General features: G+C 38.4%; 1 protein-coding gene across 2 annotated transcripts; it reads right to left on the minus strand.

Moving 5' to 3' along the window:
* Positions 1 to 306: 306 nt before the first annotated feature.
* LOC109060022 (sodium- and chloride-dependent taurine transporter-like) lies at positions 307 to 22149 on the minus strand. 2 transcript variants are annotated; one of them, XM_042712103.1, is made up of 15 exons: positions 21815 to 22149; positions 17989 to 18116; positions 15956 to 16185; positions 14939 to 15073; positions 13304 to 13538; positions 11993 to 12125; positions 11121 to 11255; positions 10339 to 10442; positions 10099 to 10223; positions 8070 to 8182; positions 6871 to 7008; positions 6029 to 6131; positions 3278 to 3378; positions 1756 to 1926; positions 307 to 1677 (listed from the first exon to the last, which is right to left on the minus strand). In XM_042712103.1, exons 2-15 carry the CDS (start codon positions 17997 to 17999, stop codon positions 1522 to 1524), a joined length of 1890 nt encoding a protein of 629 aa, XP_042568037.1. In that variant the 5' UTR covers positions 18000 to 18116; positions 21815 to 22149; the 3' UTR covers positions 307 to 1521. The 2 variants fall into 2 exon arrangements, with proteins under 2 accessions (XP_042568037.1, XP_042568038.1); XM_042712104.1 differs by lacking the exon at positions 17989 to 18116 and having other exon boundaries at positions 21815 to 22146.
* Between the last annotated feature and the right edge of the window lie 2135 nt (positions 22150 to 24284).

Raw genomic sequence — 24284 nt, forward strand, 5'->3', positions numbered from 1 at the left:
CACATTCCGAAATTTCAAAATAAGAGTGTATTTGGTGACTTACGAATAGCACAGTGAATATACTTACAAATCAAGCCCCCTGATTTAGCGCAAACTCTAAATTTGTGTGGGGGGTTCATTAACTGCGCAAATAGAATGGACATGCCTGTTGTGTTTGCTACAAAAGTCACTCAAAAGTCACTCAAAATTTAAGTTCTGTTTTTTAACTCTCTCTATGTTTGTTTCTTTTTGTTGAGATGTATGTAGACTGTTTGAGAGACATTTCAATACGTTTTTTTTTTCTTTTTGTTTTTCATACAATGATGGTACGTTTACACAAAAACAATTTATTAAAAACTGAAGAGTTTTTCCTTTGCGTTTTTCATGAAGAAATGACAACTTTGTCAAACCAATCCCCATTCACATGGATCCGTAAAAACTACTAAAAATGCTATATTATGCATGCCAGGCCAGTAGTTGGCGATGTCACTCTGTAAAGAAACACTATGTGCTTACAGACAGAAACCATAATATGCATGCGCATAATCTCACAAATTCGTGTTTTTAATAGTTTACGTGGAGGTGATAATGGTATTATCATCAAAAACTTGAACTTTGAAACCCGTTTTCTAAAGTTTGTATTTTCAAGCCCCCAAAATGCCATTGTCGTGTCAGTGAATGTCAAAACGCATAAAAAGATTTTCATTTTTAGTGTGTTGTAAACGGCCCCTGAAAGTCAATGTTTTGTATCCCATTGACTTTCATTTTATGGACAAAAACTGTTGAATCATTCTATGTTCCATAGAAAAAAATGAAAGTCATACAGGTTTGGAACGAATTGAGGGTGAGTAAATGATGACTTTTTTTTTTGTAAACTATCCATTTAAATGGTGCAACAATATGGAGAATGTAGTGTCCTTAGTTGTATAGTGCATTGAAAACAAGCAGTGCTAACGGCTCGATTCTTCCGGACAGCACAATCTCCAGTCTAAACAGTTTGTCTGGACACACTTAAAGCTCTACAATAATGCATAATGACTTCTGTCTCTAAAAAGTTGAGCCTTTCATGTTGGCGAGGATGAGGGTGGTATTTTTTTTTTTTTTAGATCTTTGTACACCAGCGTTACTTTTCGCAATTCACGTTTACGGAGCCCTTTGTGTTTTTTTTCCCCATGATTCTCGATTCTCTATAAAATAAACACAGTATGATTTCAATATGTACAAGATAGAAGTTACAAAAATAGAACGGTCATGGTTCTACGTTCGGGATACTGCTGTTAACATCTGTTCTCATTCTAATTAACAGTGACAATAATAGTAATATAATAGTATTATGTTAAAAATATTAAAAATACAGACAGAAAAATGAAACTTTCTCTGTAGAAAAACAAAACAAGGACTCCTAGTGCAGCTGCGTAGCAATGTAAACCTGGTCCTACGACTATGTCAAAAGTTACAGAGTATATTTTTAATACATGTATTATATAGAATCATATATATATAATGGAAAAGCAGGTAATTGAATCCTCTCACAGAGAGCGTTCACATCATAGTTTCTACGATGGTGTGGGTGGGCTTCATCAAGCCTCCGTTCCAGTTGGGGTCCAGCGGCTGCGCCAGCTCGTTGCATTTGGGCTGGTACTCCTGAGGGCAGGAACTGGCTCCTCCCCTCACAGGTGCCGCCACCGCTTTGATCCTCTGGAGGGAAACATATAGCGACATTATAGGCTTGTTCATTGATGAAAAACCTTTTTGTCGTTGGCACGACTGACTCACCTCTATGAGGGGTCCATCTGATTGAATGATTTTGATCACAACCACCATTGGTATGCAGATCATGGACGTGAGGGCGAGGGTCCAGCCGACTCCAATGGACCAATCCGGATACTCGTAGACTTTGTTGTATCTCAGGGGTGTGTACTTGACCAATGAGAAGACAAAGCATCCCTGCAGCAGAAGACAAAGCAGGGGTCACAACAGCACACTCAATCCAATCTCCAATAAATGAGTGCCGTCGCCCATTACTGTGCCTGAGTTGCTCACAGACTAATCAAAATGACATGTAAATGAAAAACTCTGAACTATGAAGGGGTGAGTCTCACTGAAAAATTGTATCTATCTATCTATCTATCTATCTATCTATCTATCTATCTATCTTTATATAACAAATATAAAACAAATATAAAACAAATCAATGGCATTGTTTATTATTGTTATTTAATTGTTTATTACTTAATACTACATTTGGCTATTTATTTATTTATTTTATTTAATACATGACTAAAAAAAGATGTATTTGCTATTTAATAATAATAATAATAAAAGTTATTATTGTTGTTGTTGTATTTATTATTGAATAAATAAATAGCATATATTTACTTTGGCTATTTATAATTTATTCAAAACAATATTATTGTCTATTTATTTGTTTAATGATACATGATTAAAAACATTAATAGATTAATTTCCTATTTAATGACATTTACATTGCATTACTGATAATGTAAATAACGTTTATCATTAATGTAGTTATTTATACATTAATCCATAATGCGTACTATTTAATAATAATATTTGATAATAACAATTATTTGCTATTTAATAATAATAATAATAATAAATATCTTAAAATATGCTACTCTTTCTTTCTTTCTGTAGGTAGGTAGGTAGGTACGTAGCTAGGTAGGCAGGTTGGTTGGTTGGTTGTTAGGTAAGTGGGTGAATTATGACCTAGGCTTCTCTTTGTGTGATTCACCCTTTATAGAGCTAAAACCAAGTTTCCAAAATGACTAAACATGTTAATCCACTGCAAAAGAGCCAATAAATGAAAATAAAAGTCTCCTCAGACTTTAAATGCTATATGGTTGTACTGTACATAAGGATCTTCACAGAAAAATCTTAACAGAAAAACGACACTCATGATCTAAACTAATCCTGCATTCGTCCTCAGATCCTTCCATTCATTCTGTTGGCCAGGCAGATGGTCACCCCATCTGGAGCTCTGTTACAGTGAGATGGGAGCTGGATTTTTGCGGCAAATCCAAAGCGTAAAAGCAGTATTTACGTGTGAAGCCATGGGGGAGGGTAGAAGAACACACAATCTCAAACTGCACTGAGTAAAATACTTTCATAGGACCTCCTCAGTGTGTCATTTTAGGAAACATACTGTGTAGTGGGCCTAACAAGATCTGTGGACAAGCACTTCTCACTGTTTTTATAAACACAATGCATCTATAAATAAGCAAACTACTAATTTAACCTGTTTTGAGGACTCTTTCTTCACCTAAAAAGAACTTACCACACACAGAAAAGGTGTGATTACAGTCCAACTCCACTTCATCCAGGGATTTGGTCTGTAACCAATCATCTCTTCAATCGCATCATAGAAATTATCAGCGCCTGTGAAGAGGAAGAGTGTTTTTAGGTATCACATTCAAACACATTATAATCCTAGAGTCCACATAGACTGGTATATAGTTATTGCTTTAAGATGCAATAACTATTGCAATGCATTAGATATCAGGAAAATCCCCCATATTAAAAACTATCAATGTTTTAACCTGAATCTACCTGCATGCAGGGTTTAAGCCACCTCAGCAGCAGCTCTGTTAACAAGAGAAGTTGGCATGCACTAACATATTCATGACACATTTAAATTTAGAAATCAAGGTCAAGACAGTAGGGAACAAAGATGTTATGCACGCTTTCAGAACCATGCTAAATTGTATAGTAGAAACCCTGATTTTGGCACTGAATCATTCTAATTGACCCACACTGTGTTCAAACAAAGAACCACACCCGAGAATATTTCACAATCATGCCTTTCACAACAAGTAATTTGTCAGAAATAAGGGCTTTGTTTCATTTCCCAAGAAAAGAGAACTCATTTGCTGGATGGCTGGCACTTTTCATCAATAGGTTAAGAAATTAGTGCTTAAAAGTCCAAAAAAACAAGTTTTTGTCAGTGAGTGGAGGTGCTTAACCATAATAATTAAATGAAATTCTAAGTAAAAAGTTATAATAACAAACTATAGGTAACAGGGTTGCAGATTTAGCCTATATTTGCTTGCTAGTCAAATACTGAATATTAAAGTCTAATATTCAAATACTGAATATAAAAATATTAAAGGTCAAATATTGAAATACATTAATTTGTTTTATCTTTTCTTTTTAAATAGCTGTAACAGGGCTGAATGGCTTAAAAGTCAACATTCAATTTGTGTTGGTGAAAAAAACTGAGAAAGTGGCATGTGATCATGCTGTAAAAGGGTCCAATTTTGTTTTACTACTATTGTACAAAAAGTTTAAAGATCATTATTAGTAAATGTGGAAAATTAGAAAATGGAAAATTATGCAGTAACAGGGTTACAGATTTAGGCTAAATTACTCTGTTACTCAGCAGGGCGATCTACTTAGGGGTTTTTGATTTTGAGTTGTTTATTTTGTAATTAAGGACAAACTCATATTTCTAACAAACAAAAGATGCATTGTTGTTTGATGTCTTTTTTTCTTACACCAACTTCAGTAACAGTGTTGAATGGCTAACTTATTCAGTCAACACACTCTGAGAAAACACACCTTTTTAATTTTCAATGCAGTCTTTTCAAGATTGGATTTTTTTAGGTGTGTTTTATTAGAGATGGAGCTAAACTCTGCAGTACAGTGACTATCTCTGCTCAAGGGTATTATAGTTACAAGAATTATAATTTGATATGACAGGGAAATAATGCAGTAACAGGGTTGAACTCAAAATTCTTAATTGTATGTTTTTACAGTTGAAAACATAACAGTAATAGGGTTTATTATTTTAACCTGTTAACCAGACCCCCCATTATGGGACTCACAGCTGAAAGTGCCCTACCTAACTTAAAATTGCAACAATTCCTTACTTCAGTGTGTTACACACATAATTTTGGTGTCTTTGGAAAGAACACCCTTTGGGCTTTACTTTTCATCAACCAGAGTTGATAATGCTCAAAAAGATTAAAAGTTATAGACACTTAAGTGCCTTGAAAAAATTACTTCAGTGTGTTATTTTTTAATTTTTTTTTTTTTTTTTTTTTTTTTTAGTCCTGGAGCAATCTAGAAAAGTAATGGGTTGAAAGTCACATGTCTCATGAGTTTCTATTTCAAATCTGAAGAAGATACCATTAAAAACAAGATTCCTGCAACCATCTTTCTGAGACTAAATATAAAAAAAATATTTACCAAATGTATTTATGGGTTCTACAAACTATTTTAGTCATTAAACCTACCCCTGCATAGTTAAGAAGATACCATTAAAAAGACAGGATCTTAGACATCAAGTGATTTGTTTGAGCACTAGAAAAATACAATAAGAATAATTTGAGAAATAAAAGGAAATAAGAAGAAAAAAAAAGAATTAACTTTGCATGCAAAATTACAGAACATCCTGAGATTGCTAGAAATATTGAGTTTTGTTAATTTTCTGCTCATATTGTCAATTATCACGTGTTGACGTGCTGATGGCCAGTTATAGAGATGAATAATCATACAAATGCACCAAAGGCGCCATAGGCGCCATTAAAGTCAATAATCACACTCTATTCATATAGATGGCGTTCCACAGTAATAGCGTGCTGATTTGCGCTCAAACATATGGTAATCATGCAGATACAGCCACATTCTCCATAAAAGACACTATTATGGAGCCTATTACTACGAATCTGGTACTTACTGCATTTTGATTCTTCATGTTTCGATATGTACTGCTTACACAAATTTAGCAAATACATTCTTTATAAGCTTTCCATTGAAAAACAGCAATCTGTCGTCAATGCTTGAGGCTTAGATCTTTATAATGATATATAGTTTGTCAAGATTAATTTTGTCCCATTTAATTAAATCTAATCGTAAACACTGACATGTGCAAAAAAAGAGAGTTCAGTGCGTGGGCGTCCAGGTGCGGGTTAACAGGTTAAAGTACTGGCCAATTTCACGTCAATTTGTACCCTATTCATGGAAAGTGCCTGCTCCAGTAAACCATTATGAACAGAAGTCACATTTTCTGTTTACTACTTACACTTACCATAAACCCAGGCTACAGCAATACATTCAAAGAATGCTACCCATAAAAGGCACACGCCACTGGCTGCATAGTAGTCAAAGAGTTGAAACACATACATGCCACCCTGAAAATCAGACATACAACAAAAATAAATTAATTATTGAAAAAGAGAGTAGGAATGGGGTACATGCTATAATTGCAAGACAGACACAATGGAGTCCTGTTATGAGAAAGGGCTGGCTAAACACTTGACTAGTTTTCTTTTGGCATTTGTTGCACAATGCATTCAGGGGTGACATAAGACATTATGTCACGGAAACAAATGGGACACTGTGTGGCTCAAACCACATAATAGCATTCCCAGTTTATCACTGTTCCAAGGCTTAGCAATCAGGGGCCGAGATTTGAAGGGGCCCAAAAGAATCTTAGATGTGCATTGTTGGACCAGTCCGGATCTCCTATTATAGCAGTGTGATTACTCTGTGGAATTCTCACTGCTCAAAGCAGGTCAGGATGTCCATAAAAAGACATGGAACTAAGAGCGATAAGGCACTGCAGGGAGAGGAGGCCTCTTCCTTATGGGAGAGAGCATGGGCAGTAGATTTGGCATGAGTCTGGCGTTCTTGATTACAGGAACCGAGGGTTTGGTTGAGGGCCACATACTATCAAATGACAATGTTACTAAAATCCTAAGAGGAAAACATATGGTGCCTGACCATTCAACTAAGCTGCATTTGATACGGTCTTTATTTAGCCAGGAGAAACCAGCTGGTCCATTTTGTTGGCAAAGTGGTAAAGACCAGAATTAGTATGGATTTGGAGGGGAAATGCTTCATAAATAAGTATTCGACTGTCGTACTTACCTCGGTGACCATGGTAAGTCCCAGCAGGTAGCTCACAAAACAGACTATAGCTATGAAGATTTCACGCCGATAACCCTTCCTTAGGAAGGATGGATACAGATCCACTAGGGAGGTGATCTGCCCTTCCACTTCAACAAACTGGGAAAAGAAAAGAAACACTGTCAGCACAAACTGGTTTCTTGTTTACTGACTCAGGCTGAAAGGGCAAAGATTTCATATTTTGAGTGGATATTATACAGTACAAAATGACAAAGGAAGAAGGAAGCTCATGGGATACTTGTGCCATGTTTTATAATAATAAATCTACTATGAGTATGAGGCTTTTTGTTCATTACTTTTGGCTTTGAGGCTAGTGCACAACAAATACAATCTTAGGAGATACATATTACAAATGTAAAATTTTGTACAATAAAAATTCTGTCTAGAATGAGCATGCCCTTCCCCAATACCAATCATTGTCATCATAGCCTAAAAGGCTACTGGCTATTTAAAAAAATTTGATGTTCCAGCCCATGTTCCTGTTTCAATAAGAAATAGGTCAGTGCAGGAAATAAAGTTCAGCATCAGTTTGATTGGATTATAAGGTTGTGACATACTGTAGTGAAATGTATCTATTACTGTAAGTAGTACTGTACATAGATCCCCCTTTAATGTTATCCAGCACAGCTGCATGAATATTATTTTAGATACTTAATTTAACAGTCCAAGTACCACACCCTAGTTTAGTGTACCTCCTGGATGTGGATGGACACTGATTTAGCAGTGTTCAATTTCACTGGGACTGAGAAATATGAGAGTACAAGACTGCTGTATGGCCAATTAGCTGCCAACAAAGTTTTTTTTTCCTTGTTTGTTACCATGTTTTCTTGTGTACTGTGGATTAAGTTGCTATACTCATCTGTTGTTGGATTTACAGAGCTTTTTAATTCTTTCAGAATTTTTTTTTTATTATTTAAACTCTGTTTGATCTTCAAATTATGCAAAAAGTGTGAACATATAATTTAATTGTATTAAACCTATTGCACTTTAATTGTTAGCTAAGACATTCGCGTTAGCCGTCAGCCATTTAATTCCAAAAATGTTTTCTAAAAGGTCCACAGACTGGGTTGAACATCAACATCTGGTTGTATGTCATTACTACTCTGTAAACTAGTGGTACTCAAGTTGTTTAGCATCATAGTTTTTCATTTGATACTCACCTGACTGTCGAGGCCCAACAGCAGAAGCATGATGAAGAAAAGAATTGCCCAAAATGTTGGAAGTGGCATCATGCTCACAGCTTTAGGGTAAGCAATGAAGGCCAAGCCAGGACCTATTGGGAAGAGAACAGAGAGGGGTGGGGAAGTGGAGAGTGTACAGTTAGCAAGGCTAGCAATTTGCGCACTTTGATCTATGCCGGTGTGGCGCGTTTCGTTGTCGGCACAGACCAAAACATGAAAGAAAAAAGGAGTGAGTATCTACATGACAATGTGATCAAGCCAGGCAAATTTACTGCCAGTGGTTCATTGCAAGTCCAATGAATGTTTCAGTTCATCTTCTTGCAAAATTAGCATCTTAATGTTAGCTTCGGCTGTTTCGAAATCTAGAAAATGTTTCATGAGCGGTGTGATATTTCCCATGTGTAATAATACAGGTTACATATTCAACACTACTTAGCTCAACTTAAAAGGTAACATACAAACACCTCCATTTACTACTGCAACATAAAATGTAGAATTCAATCTGTTCAACAGAGGTTAAATGCAAAACCAAGCACAATGCATATATAATAAAACCACGAAACAATGAAAAAAATTAAACAATGACCAACAAAGCATAATGTCAAAGTACAATAAAATGCACTTTCCACAGAGTCAGGTTGATGCATCTATGACTGACCACCCCCAAAATTGACTTCTCTTTTGCAAAAAGCTTATTTTAGCTGCTTGACATTTGTAATGTTTAGAAATGTATCCAACCAAATCATCCTGAAAGGCTCCCTGATAAGGATCCTGTGGCTCCATACAACTGAAACTGTGCAGATATGCACGGAAGTTCAAGTAAAATTTAAGTTTGTGTGTCTTATAAACAAAGTGATAAAGATGTATGTTTTGTGCACCTCGCTTGAGCCAGACATACCAAAGTCTCCACAGAAGGCCAAACGCATGAACAACCGCAGAAGACTAGACATTTGGAAAAACTTGAGATTAAAAAGCAGTCGTTACATCAACTGATCTCTTTCGCTATGAGACTTAATGAAGATGATCCTGAACCACAGACAGCATGAAAGATGAAGAGCCATTTTGAGAAACATCTGACATGAACTAGATGGTCAAAAGTATATAGACACCAGAACATCTTGCTTATATGCACTTGTTGAACATTTACTTTCAAAACCATGAGCTTCCACTCTTTTGGGGAAGGTGTTCCAGTAGATACTGGAACAAGGATTTGCTCCCATTCAGACACAATTAATGGGTGACTGAGGTCTGGCTCACAGTCAATGTTTCAGTACATCCAAAAGGTGCTCAATGGTGTTCAGGTCTGAGCTTCTTCCACAACAGTCTCAGTAAACCAATCTGTCTTAAGGAGACTGCATGGCTGTATACTTCACTGTAGGCACCTGCTTGTAAGCAAAGGGTGTAGCTGAAATAGCCAAGCACATTAAAATAGATGAAGGTGTCAACATACTCTTGGCCAAGTATTGTCTAGGGTAGAAAAAAGAAACAATAGGAACTGACTTGACGACCTTAGTCAAATTGCATAGAGTTCTCGAGGACTTTAATCCAAACTCTCCATAAGCATGTTGTAAATTGCCTCTATCCTGAACTTGGCACAAGATGCTTCTTGATTGGGGTCACCATTGGAAACTCTCTTGAACAGCAGGCAATGCTGTTTCACACAACAGCTGATTCTTCGCCATTAGTGGACTAGGACTTAATGTTCCCAGTGGCTCCAAGAACACGCTCTTCTCACAGTTCTACAGTTGACTCCAAGCCAATTCCGCCTTCCACCGAGAGAACTTCTACATTTTGCTAATTCATTTTGGTTTTTATCTGATGAATGACGAAGAAGAATCCAAATTTTAGGCTTTCTTTTAAGTCCTAGGACCTGGAACTAGTTTTATTGGCTCCGAATTGTTTATAGTCGTCGATTTTTCCCGCCGTTTTCACTACAGGGTTGACCAAACTTTTCGTGTTGTTATTTGCAGCAGCAGTGCCCACCATCACTGCTACTTGACCCTCGTACCTGACTCTGCCACATCGGCTATGTCCACCCCTTGCTCTTGTGCCATGAAGCCCAGGACGGAAAATATTGCGAAGCCAGACACAAAACTTGTAGCGCTGTTCAGGCCTCCCAGCAGCAAACAGTCCCTATGTCACACATATGTCATGGAGTTTGTTAATTAACACAAAGGAACCTTACGTTCCCACTTTGCCCGTTCACTGGACTAAGCCCCCCTCCCACCCCCGGGGTGTTGACACCCACCTGTAGCAGTTGTATTTGTACTTGTTGTAGCTTCCCAGTGACGTCATGGCTCCAAGACAGATGGCATAAGAGAAGAAAATCTGTGTCCCTGCATCGATCCATACCTAGACACAAGACGCCAAACCATTTGCTAACTGACAACATGTATTGAGCAAACCCAAATATTTGCATGCGTTCAGCCTCTCATAGGTCCTCCAGAAATGTATACATCATGAAGGACTAATATAATTTTTTCAACAACTACATGTCATGTTTAGATTTCTAGCTTTCTGACTGAGGCCATCATGAGCTTTATTTATGTCGACTCTTTTGCATATCTTGGGTTTCTCTCTGTAAACTGTACATCTGAAGTTTATTCTGGTTTTATGTTGCAGAGGGTCACTAATGTGTACATTTATGTTGACAAGTGTAAACAGCACTTTTCCTGCTGAAAAGTCCATCTTAGGTGGCTGATTTATATTGGTTAGTACTGATTTAGTAGCTAGAGAGCTGGTGGACTAGCATAGTCATGTTGTTCACCAGCAAAACCTATCTTTGAAAGTTGGTCGACCTAGAGTTGGTCTTTCTGTTGCAGCTAGTTGACCAAGGAAGTCTTGCTGGTTAAGCTAGTTAAGCCTGATGGGGTCCAGCCCCCAAAACAACATATGCTAGGAACCAACTATGTTGGTCTTTTCAGCAATGTAGATAGCCATAGAAACTATCTATGTGGTTTGGAATCAAGTTTTGGTGGGTAGGTCATAGTGTAAAGCCTTTTGATGTACAGTAAATAGCTGAGATCTTACCTCTGGGTCTCCAAGGCGAGTCACATTTGGGTACAGATAAAATTTGATGCCCTCAGCTGCCCCAGGAAGAGTGACACCCCGTACAAGCAGGACAATTAACATGACAAATGGGAATGTTGCCGTGACGTACACAACCTAAGCAGAAAAGCCAAGAACACTGAGGTTAAATGTAATGCTATGGTTGTATGAAAACCCACAAACTTGGTTGGTGATTTGACAATTTAGAAATCTAAAGCAGAGCTTTTTCACAGGACTTTAAAAGACTTGTCACACTTTCCAACATTCTGAGATGACATTTTGTCAAAACCACTTCCAAGGCTAACATGTAATTTACAGCTTAACTTCACTGACAGTTTTATATTGTCTTTAGTGGATATGCTTTTTGGTCAGCTGTTTTCCTGCCATCATGTAATGCTTGGCTTGGCTAGACATATTATGTTGACCACAATTCCGAAAACTACATCAAAACATTAATTACCGGCAAGTAAATTTAAAATTGCATGACAAATATGCAGACTGTCACCAAAAAAAAAGTAGCTATTGCTAGCATTGCTATACAGCAGTCTACTGTGACAGTGTCTTGGCAGAAGCCTTGATAAGATTCACAAATGCATTCTTGGGGGAATGTGTGCCCAAGTCAAGAGGTGGTGTCTGCTGATTGACTTTACAGTCTCTATTAGGAAGTAGGCGTGCTATTACTATTGCTGCTAATAACCAGGGAATGCCTGCTATGTTTATGTTGACAATACTGGCTAAGGTAGCATTCAAATTTCCCTAGCTACTTATAACTCCACTGACACTGTAAAAACTATTATTAGTAGTTCTTAAATTGACTGAAGTTGAAAGAATTTGTGTTATGCGACTAAGCTCACCTTCCCAGTGGACTTAACACCTTTCCAGATGCAGAAGAAACAGATGACCCACACAGCGAGCAGACACAGAGCCAGGTCCCATTTAATATGACCCACCTGCTCGATACCATCTGAGATGCTGAGGACATTTCGCCTGTGGTGGAAAGAATGTTTGTTGGTGAGACATTCTTCAGCTATGACAGATGAGTTCACTACTCACTACTAGTGTGTATGTACAAATCAGAACAAGAAGCCAAGTCATCACAGAGCAGGTATAGCCAACTCTGCTCCTGGAGGGATACATTCCTGCAGACTTCAGTTCCAACTCTGTGCCACACCTGCCTGTAATTTCAAGTAATGGCTCAGGTATGTTTGATTAGGTTTGAAGATAAAGTCTGCAGGATACCTCCAGAAGCATAGTTAGATGGTTAATCATCTGAAAGTTCAGGATGTGTGTGATGGTATGTTAACCTAGCTTTCTGGAATACACCCCTGCCATAGAGTTATAATACCACCACTAGCCTTCTGCGAGATCAGGTGTATGCAGTCCTGCTTCTAGAGGGCCTCTTTCCTGAATAATTTGGCTTTAACCTTCTTGATCACACCTTCTTTAAACTTTCTTGAAGACCTTAAGGTGTGTTTAATTAGGGGTGGAGCTAAACTCCATAAATATTGGTCTTCAGAAGGCAGTATGGAGATCTAAACCAGGGATGGGCAACTCCGGTCCTGGAGGGCTACTGTCCTGCAAAATTTGGCTCCATCTCTAATCAAACACACCTGTAAAATCTAACCTTTGTCTTCAGGATTGGTTGAATATTACCAGGAGGTGGATAGAGCTAAACTCTGCAGGACAGTGGCCTTTCAGGGCCGAAGTTGCCCATCCTTGCTCTAGTCCCTTTGGTCTATGTTTAAAGCATTAGCACTATTGGGACTGCTCCTCGGGACCCACTGTTCTGTGGGGTTTAGTTAAAATAGGCCTGAACCTGCAAACCCAAGTCTGCAGGATTTCTTTGGGTTGAGATTACAGCCAGTAGTGTTGGAGCAGGATTGTTTCTAAACTCTGCAGGATAGCGGATCTTCTTATTACCCCTAATCTATAGCATCTATAGCAAGTATGTTGAGGGCCCCATTAGATATTTACAATGAGAACATTACTAAGAGGGTAAAGGAGCTCCAAAATCTTTGGGAGTGATTTAGGACAACTGTACCGATAAATGTGGCAATGTCTTTGGTTCATAACCCCACAACAACTTCTCAACTAAATGCTGATAGCTGGATTTGAATGGCTTTCAAAGTACACAACACAATAGAACTAAAGTAATGAGTACTTACTCCCAGAACTCAGTGACGGGGGAAGTGAAGTTAGCGGTGTTCGCAGCCACCCAGAGTGTCTTGTTCTTGCGGAGGGTATCCTCCACACAATTTTCTGTGTTCCATTTGTTGTTGCAGCTTGCCCAGGGAAGCTCTGGCTGAAAGCACTGGAACAGGTAGTACAAGCCCCAAGCCAGAATCACAATGTAGTAGATGTTCAGCAGAGAAACAATCACTATGGACGCATAGCCGATACCTGTATAAAGAAAGGAATGGTGACATTAAGCCAATGGCACACTAGACTGACTCAGCACATGGTAGTTGTGCCAAGTGTTTGCAATTTGTTATTATAACCTTAATGAATGCAATGAAAGAAGTTGTGCTCCAGTGGAGCATGAGAATGGATAAATAAATGATAAACTTCTATGAGACATTCTTGTGCTTGCTGTATAAACATCGAATAAACTGCCCAGAGTGGGAGGAAAGTGATGTAAGACATTGGTTTAGAGATTTAACTGTGTAAATCAATGTTGGCCATGCTGAGTGGAAAGCAAATCAGACCAAAACTATCACCTCATTCGCTGGCAGAGGGATATGGGTAATTCAGCAGTTGCATGTAATGATTGCTCACTAGTAATCTCTGTTTAAATAAGTAATGAATCTGTTGTCAGAGGACATTTTTGTAAGGTTTGATATACTCTTTGTTACATAAGAGATATTTCCGTGGAAATCTATTGTTTTTTTTTATTTTATTTTTTCCTAGCAAGTAGTCATTTAGTCTGGGTTTTGATTCCTTTTTTGAAGGTATAGTGGGTTGCTCTTTGTGGGGCTCGAACCCACACCTTCAGATCGCTAAATCCAGCTTTAGCCACTACACCACACAAGATGAAGAGATGTCAAATTATACAAGCTACTGGTCATGAGCAGCTGCCCTTCTTAGCCAATACATTAATTGAGCTGCTAATGTGACTTTGTCTCTGCTACCAGCCAGGATGAAAATTAAACTACTACAATTCCCTAGAGTAGTAAGAAGACAGGCTGCAATTAACAGATTGGTGAGATTATAAAAGACCAATGGTGAATGCTTTAGGACTATTCAACATGTGGCAAAGACAAGTTTATCTCCATAGGAATTAGCAGATGCTGCCAGCTTATATGGGAGCCCATAATGAATGATGTATTAGACAATGGGAATTTATAAATTGTATTTATATATATTTAGATATTTAATCAAAATGTACAAGTATTTTTGAAAAAATAAATATGTGCTCTATTCATAACTGCCAGTAGATTGCCTTGTCTTAACCTAATAAAAAAATGGTTCTTGTCATTTGCTCTGAGAGTTGACCCTCATTGCTATTTTTGTAAACATGCATTTTTTCTTCTCTGGCATTAAAAGGGATATGTATTTCAAATCAGACACCCAACATGAAAGCTGTATGCCTCGCACAGCCTATCTTCAGATACAGCTGGTGGTATCTGTGACACAGCTCCCACTCTGTCCTTACCAAGGGGTCAGAGTGGTTGGCATGACCCCATTTGCCCCTGCTGGTAGATACGGTAACTACACCAACTGGCAGCAAAAAGCATCTTTCTCCAGTGACGTCCATTTAAATATACTGACAAAAGATCAAGTTACTTGATCAAGAAACTGACCTGTAAAAATGGGGCAAAGTTTCTCCCAGCAGGTGATTCCTCCCTCAGAGGTGAACTGACCGAGCGCCACCTCCAGGAAGAATACAGGCAGTCCTCCGCCAAACAGGAAAATGAAGTATGGGATGAGAAAAGCACCTAAATGGAGCCAAGAGAAGATTCACTTAATTCTGTCAATTATTATATCCTATTAACTGCTGGATTAGTGTTTAACTCATTTCTCACAAAGTTCATCCAGTACAGTGTAAGGCTTTGACACTTGCTCTCATTCTCTTTTTGTACCTCTGTTGTTGTGAAGAAAGTGAGTGTTATGACAATTATATGCTGGTGACTGTTGCACATTTGGAAATGTAAGGGGAAATCTAAGGGTACTTTTTCAGAAGATACTGTAAATGGAATATCTTTACTGTGTATCTCATTTCCAAAGTTAGCACTTGATTGCTGTTGATCTGAGGCTGTATTAATTATTAAGCCTTAAAGAGACAGTTCACCGAAAAAAAAAAAATGTTGTTCCAAATGTTTTACATCATTCTGTGAAACAGAAAAGATTTTTCGTAATGTACAATCTTCTCTCTTCCATGTATCACAAGAGGATAGTGATGCATGCTGTCAGACTTGACAAACAGACCAAAATAAGTTATTCGCTCTCAAATCATATTTGTGTGCATTTAATTGAAAATGCATTGTGATCGGGACACAAGAAAACTCATGACATATGACTTGATGATTTTTCATATGTCTTTGAAAAACTTTATGGTGCTTTTTTATACATTTATGAAGTTTGACAGTTTAATCATTCTCTTGCGCTCTATGGAAAAAGAGCATCTTCTAAACATCTCTGTGTGTATCCTACAGAACAAGATTATAATTTGGGTTTGAAACAACATGATGGTGAGTAAATGATGAAAGAATTTTTATTTTTGACTTGTTTTATCCAATTGATATCCTCTGGGGCAGATTCAAGAAATGATGTTGAGAAATTAAGTTTTTACGAACAAAAGTATCAACAAATATGCTCACCTCCGCCATTCTTGTAGCAGAGGTACGGGAACCGCCAAACATTGCCTAAACCAACAAAGCCCCCGGCGACTGACAGAAGAAAGTCAAGCTTGCTAGCCCACTTTTCCCTTTGGGGATGTTTTCCCTCGGCTTCATCCTCTGGCCTTGTGCCTGGGCTCTTTCCTGGGGAGGGTTTCAGAATGTCCTTGTGGAAGTCCTTTAGACACTGAAGTTTCTCCTTCTGGGCCATGCTATAAAGAAAACAAAGGGTCAGAACTCATGACTGAACCCCGGCGGCCTTAGGTTCAGATGTCAGAAAGATCACATTTGGTTTTCTAAAACATTTTGAATTAGTCTGAACATAAACTGTTAATTTAGAACAGGAGCTTTTCTATGCATGAAAAATGTTTACATGAGAAGATATCGTGATGGTTAACGTGATTAAAATAATGACACCTTTGTGTGGTTTCAACACAGGAAATCTTCATGCACGACACAACTGTGTCATGACTTGGTACAATAACCTATCTATGACCAATAGTACAACAAACCTAGTCATAAAAAAGTGATAAGATTCATAGCTTTTTTTGTTGTTTTTGTTGCTAGTGAAGTGTGTCTGTAGTCAGCACAAAACCACATAGCCAATGAGTAAGAAAACACATCAGCATTTTACACCAACGACTGTAGTTTAAAGTCAGCATAAAAGCAAAATGGGACACTCTCTTAATTCATGGCCTGGTCTTATTTTAAATGATTGGTGGACTATAAACCTATCAGCACACAGCAGTGAACACACACCCGGAGCAGTGGGCAGCCATTTATGCTGCGGCACCCGGGGAGCAGTTAGGGGTTCGGTGCCTTGCTCAAGGGCACCTCAGTCGTGGTATTGCCGGCCCGAGACTTAAACCCACAACCTTAGGGTTAGGAGTCAAACTCTCTAACCACTAGGCCACGACTTCCCCTAGGAAGAAAAGGAAACCCAAATGCAATCACGCACATTAATGAATCCGATATATTAAAAATTCCTCTATTCATTCACTGCGGTTTTGCTGCAGAACTGGTATGTGTTTATCTTGCCCAAGTTCTTTTAATTAACACGGTGTTTACGCTGTCAGGATTCTATTCAAGGATGGAGAAATTATGTCAGGCTTGGCGTCTTCTGTTTCAAAGCACGAGCCAAACTTGCCATGGAGCCCCTAAGATGAATCCCAGAGAGTAAGATACCAAAGTCAACTCCAACATCCCTACCCGCACCAGACAAGACTTACAGCTTGGCAATGCTTGAACAAACTATAGCCCCACTGTGAAGCTGGTTTCTTCAACACAAACCTGCTTTTTTCCCTGCTCTCAAAGAGACAGAAGAAGAGGAGGGAAAAAATCTGCGGTGTGTTTGACAATCGATAAATACACATATATTCTCCTTTCTGTAGCTTTACTAAACATACGACTTCATAAACATGCTAACTAGTGTGGCAGCATCCAGCGGATCTCTGGATACCAGTTTGATGATGTTTGTACAACACTACATGATGTTTGTTATACAACACTAAATAGTTCCGATTTAGCTGATGATTCTCTGTTATATTTTTGAATTTTGCACAGAATCATTCAGTTGGAAACATAAGAGACAGGAAATTACATTCATCTGCTTTAGGTAGGTTAAATCTGTGTATTTCAAAGGCTTAGGAGCTTGGTACAACTCAAACACGTTCTGTTACATAACTAGAGTGAAATCCTCCAGATACTTTCCATTTCCATTCAAAACACTGTGGTGACAAATTTTACTGGCTGACAGTCGAAGAAAGCAAACAACTGGCTTGAAAAAATCCAAGTGGTAGGTGCCTTGTTGAACGTATTCAAATTGCAATGCCATTTTTGACCATAAGTTGGCAATAATTTAAACGTCAATAAAAGAAATTCCGTTTTAAAGACATTTCTAATCTAAGTTTCTAATATCCAGCATCACCATCAAAGTCTCATCTTTAACTTTAATCCTCGAATTTGACCCTTTTCCCATTATCCACAAACACAAACATTCCCTCAAATTAACTTACATTTCCTTCATGGCTGAATCCAACTGGTCTGTGTTGTTCTCTCAGCAGACACCATACCTCTGACCGCACGGCCCCAATCTCTCCAGGGCTCAGTGTAAGCCGAGGTGACACCACGGCCTGCCCACAGACTAAGACAATTAAAAGCAATCAGTAGATTGGTCGCAGCTTCGGAGCAGCGGATAACCCAAGCGTCAGTCAGCTCGATGGTAAATTTCCACTTCCCAGAAGCATCAGAGGTCTATCTGAAACTATTTATCTTAGTGGTGTCCACTTGTGGCAACCCGAGCTGTGACAAACAAGAGCATGTGGATGGCAATCCACACTTCTGTTGCATTTCACTTGAACAGCTGATGGTTTCCAGGCTGTTGTCATGCCTCCTGCCGTGAATAGCTTTTCTTTTCAAGACAAGTAGCTTAGCTTAACATACTTTGACATGTAGTCAAAGAACAATTATATACTTTTTGTTAAGTGGTTTGAAGACGGAGCAAAATATTTGACTGACTGACAAGTCTGACTTAGATTCTGGATCAGTAGCGAAGCAAAGACAAGGCCCAGCGCATTTAAATGTGGCGAGTAACAAAAGGCTATTGTATGACTTGTTTCCCTCAGCCTTTTGCATTTGGCAGCACAGCCATGATAAAGGGACAATGGCGATTTGTGCTCATAGGACCATTTCTATGAATTTTGGATGGGGCAATTTGTTCAAAAATACAGAACAAAGGATCTGCTGGCATTTTCTTTTGCCCTCTTAGCGCACAGTTGTTGGAATGATGTGAAAACTGTGACACGTGGCAGCCTACTTTGGGACACTGACTAAATCTATTTGATTCCCAAGCAGAAACAATAGACTTATATTTCACCGAGCTAGTCAAAACTTTCAAGTATTCTTCAATGGAAGCTGGAGCAGCTTCACTCCGGAATCCACAATCAGTCGCCTCCAAGAAGCTCCTAATTGGAAGTGATTTGTTCTTCCGCATCTACAGGTCACATAGCCTGTGACCGCAAGGGATTTGTTGGGCCATCAACTTTGTCATCTCAGCTAAGTGGCAGGAATGAACGGATTGCTCCACTCTCTCGACTGTTGAGGGAGACTTCAGGTCTGAAGTCGGTGTGAGGCACTTGGCTCATTACATAACGATTCTTATTTTAGAGCCATGTACATTTCCTGAGTACTCTCACATTAAATTCCTTCCTTTCCGCACTCGTTCCACCACATAAACGGAGATTGGAGCATTAGAAGCACACTCTTAGCCATTTATGTAAACCTCACAATGTAGCAATGATGCATGAAACTGAAGTCATGAACATTAAAGTCAAGTGTTGGCAGCAGAGTTTGATCCACTTGTACATACAATCTATGACGTGACGCATTGTGCTCTCACACACTGCCTAGGCTTAGTGAACCAAACTGAATCACTGGAAGTCAAGATGCTTGAATTGCATCATGTTGCAGAGCTATAGTCATGGTGGGACGATGAGGTCCCACTGTGGTCCTCAAAAAGTTTGCCATGGCCTCCTTGCAATGCTCCTTACAAAAATATAATGGCTGCTATGTATTTTGATATATAAAGACTTTTATATAATTAGAGATACACCTTCAACAACATTTTATTAATATTAAAATTGTAATATTAATGCAGTAAATAGAATAAATGTGATCTCCTTTGGTAAATATTTAAAAATTTAATATATCTCCAGGCACTCACTTGTGGTCTCATAGGGGTCCTTTGACCCAGTTTGAAAACCCTTGGCTCATTATAACTTATTATATCTTTTGAAGTCATTATAACTTTTGATTTCTTCTGTATTCAAAACCCATAATTTTTCAGCTGGAGGTTTATGCCATAAATCAAGTCAGTTGGTCTGACTTATCAGTATACAGTACAGACTAAGTCAGATTTCTGTCATACGTCTCCAGTGTCCACCAAGAACCTTTACCCTTGTGTATTTACGACTCCACAAATGGACTGCTTGTTCAAGTGGAATATTTGTTGCCTGACCAAAAACAAGAAGTGAAGACACTATAAGACTCTGAAAAAAAGCCCCAATACATGTAAGATGCATTTTTATAGATGGAAAATGGAGGGTACAGGGACTGTTCCATGTCTATAAAAAATTAAATTGGTGCAAATTATATTTAAAAGTGAACCGGGTCAGAAAGTGTGCTGTTCTGCTATCGGTCCTCTTTTTCATATCATTGACTTTTTAGGAAACTGTACTGAATACAAATTTTGCATTATTCAGTCTGCTTAATGTGAAATTTGCCTAGATGAAGAAAAAAAAAAAAAAAAAAAAACATGCCGGAAGAGTCCAAAGTCTAAAGTGGTAACCTCAATTTTGGCTAGAGCTGTTTGTTGGCAGTCATGACACAGTATCAGCTTTGTTAGCAGATCTTACTTTTTTATTGACATCGATTAAAAAGTAGCTCATATTTGCAGTTCTCTTTTATGACACTAGGATGTAGACAACACACTGAATAATCGTTTAGCTGTTTTCGTCCTCGCTGAAAAAAATAATAAAATTTGTATCCGTCCCAAATGCATTGTGGCTCTGTCCCTTATCAGTGTGCTAGGTATGCAAGCTGGCATTTGCACAGAAACCTAAACTCTGTATCCTGAATTGTGTTTGTTTGAGCAGGGACCGCTAGCGAGCCGCTTGACTTCCGCATATCCCTAAGTAGTCTACTAGATAAGGTGAACCTGTTTGCGAGAGACGACTTCACAGTTGCACTGCCAGTTTATTTGTATGCGGATGCTGGTGCTTCGTAGCATCTCGTTGCTTAGCATCGCGTATTTAATACGAAAAGAATCTTGTGAGGAGCAAGTGTCTCGAGAAGGGGTTTTTAAACTGGGAACGGCATTTTTAGAACCGAGGAACTTCTATAAAGACGCTGAAAACACTTTCTATCTAGCGCGTGTTTACATGGAAAAAAATAACTCCTCAGAGACGGACGCAAGAACGTGTTCTATGCAAACGCCGCCTTAGAAGCGTTTTAAACGCCATTCACGCTGCTTTCAGTTCCATTTCGCCTCGCTGTTGAACGCAAGAACGCGTCCTCGTGTGAACCGTCGCCAAAGACGCGTACAAGACCAACGTTACCAACCAACATTTGATTACATTGCGGAGGCGCGTCCGTGTCACTAACTTTCGCAGGATGTTACCTTTTTTTCTTCAGAATGCATTAACAGGTTGTTGACGCACCGTTCAAGCTGCATCTACAATCGCATCTTTGTGTAGCCTACTAAATAAATAAATAATAATAATAAATAAATGATCAGTTTGTGCTTTAGTTTGTCCGTGCTGAGGTGAACCTGTCAAGGGTTTTTAAAAGCCTCAATGATGCAGGTTTTCATCGACGGACGTCTATTCTTAACTCTATGCAATCAGTAGAAGTTATATTTGTCTGGAGTGGGAGTGTAAGAAACTCAATGACAAGTGACAGCATCAACACAAACCGCGGTATTTATGCTCCTTATGGACCACCAGTAAAAGGCTATCAAATCATAATAAACCATAAAAAAAGTAATGATTATATTATTAGGTTATATAATATGGCAATATTACTATATAGTCATATTATAGGCAAATTTATAAAATAAGCTTTAAAATAATAACATTAAACAAAATCTTCTTAATAAACTCTACTTCCTGCATCCCTTAACAAACTATTTTCGGCATGTATGACAACTAAGACAAGCTATTGAATTTGAAGTAACGATGGGGGTAATGACTTAAAAAGATTCGGAAAACATTGAAAGAAGGTAAAAAAATAAAGCATTAGAGCATGATACTAAATCCAAAGAACAAACATGCGAAATAGCGTTACCTTTTCTGTTTATTTCCTTTAATTCCTTTGAAACGCTCTTGTCCCTTCTGTATTGTGCGGCTGCTCGGTGCTGAATAACAGCGCCAGCGGTAAATTTAGTTTATGAGCTTTTTTTTCTGACCTTTGTCTCTCAACATGGGTGACCATTAGACATCAGTTGTGGAAAAACACCGGCCTGCCTCCCGTCCGCGGCAGCAGCGCGTCTTCTTAAAGCGCCCGCTTCCTGTGTTCAGAAAAGCGCGCCTCCAACGCGCATCACTGCTGCAGCTCCTCGTCTCGCTCCTCAACTGCGCCGCCACTGGTCAGTGTCTCTCAGCACTGCTGGGTCCATGTTTCTGCTTCAGAACATTAGTCTTAGTCTGAATAGAAAAGAAGCAAACAACAGTTTGATGAAATGTGTTACTGTACTTTTTCTATGTAGATGGCAGATGATTCCTGTGATTTATGCCTACAGAGTGATTCCTGCTCATCTGGTAGATCACTTCTGTTGCAACTTTTGCAGTGTGAGTTCTGCCAAATACATGAGTGTCATTGATAGGTAATAGATACCATCACAGCACCTCAGGCCCTTCGAGCTGGACAGCCTTTATCTGAACCTCATACGAGAACATCTCTACTTTAATATCGGCTGTCTGAATAAGTGGCCCATTGGTAACTGTAGCTCCAGAGAGGAATTGTTCACCCTAAAATGAAAATCTGCTTAAAATTTACTCACCCTCGGGTCATCCAAGATGTAGATGAGTTTATTCCTTCATTGAAGGAGATTTGGAGAAATGTAGCATTACATCACTTTCTCAGCAATGGATGCTCTGCAGTGAATGGGTGCCGTCAGAATGAGAGTCCAAACAGCTGATAAAAACATCACAATAATCCACATGGCTTTTTAACTTCAAAAAGGTTTCAGACTAAAAAAAGTAATCTCACCTGAATCAGGAGAGAAATATGTACAGATCAAGCACCATTTATAAGCAAAAACAATTATAAACACGTGTTGGTGGATTTTTTTTATGTTATTAAAATAAAATAACGGGATAGATTTTTTTTTCACTGGAGGAAACGTTATAATAGATTATGTACTGGAGTTGTGTAGATTATTTGTGTATTATTGTGATGTTTTTATCATCTTTTTGGACTCTCATTCTGACGGCACCCATTCACTCCAAATGATCCACTGGTGAGCAAGTGATATAATGTGAAATTTCTCCAAATCTTTTCAGATGAATAAATACACTCATGTATGTCTTGGTTGAACTGAGTGTGAGTAAACTGTTAGCAACTTACATTTTTTTGGGTGAACATCTCATATTCTTCTACCCACAATTAGAATGACATTAAATATATAAATCTGAAGAAAAAGAAAATAATTTTGAAATAAAATCAAATAAAGAAAAAGAAAAGGATCTTGAACTAACCAGTTTCTCATACTATGGCATGCAGGATCACCACATGTTGTCTAAAGTAAAATCTGGATCCTGAAGAAAAGCCATTTGAGAACCATTAATTTCTCATTATCTGAGATGATTGAGGATGGAATTGAAATACAGTTTTACAGTCTATAAAATCTGTAAATCTAAAATTTCACACGGTAAATCCCAATTTCGCTAAAATGCACAGCTATGCCAAGTTGTTTAAATATTGTTTGTGTACATCTGCTTTTCAGGGGAAAAAAACACTTAATACAACCCCAAATTGACAGTAAACAACTCAGTGGTTGACTTGGTGTTCTGCCTCTGCATGTGCAGCGAGTCCTGCTGTGGTTGTAGTGTTTAAGGCCCTTGTTTTGGGCCATGTTTACCTCGGCTTGACTGAATTAAGATGCTACCCACCCCGATACGAAGCATTACATTCGCTGTGTATCAAAACAGCATCTAGCCTCCGACTAAAGTTTCTGTAATTTTCCACCACTCCTCGCTTGCACTTCACTTCTCCTATTTGATCACTTCTTTCCTTTCACAACAGTGTCACAACAGCAGTCTTGCACAGCACATTGCTTCAGGTGATCAAAATCATGCATCAGCTGTAGGTCACCTCTAGTGCATCTGCTTGCAATGCAAACATGCTGTCTGAATGTTTTTGCATGATTTTAGTGCACTGCAGTACATCAAGTCAGGATCCCTTTAACTCAGTTCACTCAGATGTTTTGAGGCCATCAGATAATAGGAAAAAAAACCCTCATAATCTACAAAACCAGACATTACAAAACAAATTCTGACAGCAATTGTATCACAAATGTTGCTTCTTTTGCTAAAATCATGCAAACAACAACAACAACAGCAAAAAAGTCATTTAAAAGTATATATGATTGTGACTTTGTCAACTATGTTACGGATAAACTTTATGGGATGACAGGTAACATAGTTGACAATTTCAACTCAGTTATACTCAAATATAGTTGACAGGCAGTTAATATTCACTGACAAAATGTCAATGAAGACTAATATATATATTTTTTTTTTTTTTTTGTGTGTGT

The sequence above is a fragment of the Cyprinus carpio genome, chromosome A22 (genome assembly GCF_018340385.1).
Source record: "Cyprinus carpio isolate SPL01 chromosome A22, ASM1834038v1, whole genome shotgun sequence".
In the NCBI taxonomy this organism is placed as follows: domain Eukaryota; kingdom Metazoa; phylum Chordata; class Actinopteri; order Cypriniformes; family Cyprinidae; genus Cyprinus; species Cyprinus carpio.

Coding starts and splice junctions, on each gene's coding strand:
- LOC109060022 (XM_042712103.1), bottom strand. Junction 12,126..13,303: donor CCCGTCACTGAGTTCTGGGA/GTAAGTACTCAT, acceptor TTTCCACCACAG/GCGAAATGTCCTCAGCATCT. Junction 1,927..3,277: donor TCACACCTTTTCTGTGTGTG/GTAAGTTCTTTT, acceptor CTTCTGCTGCAG/GGATGCTTTGTCTTCTCATT.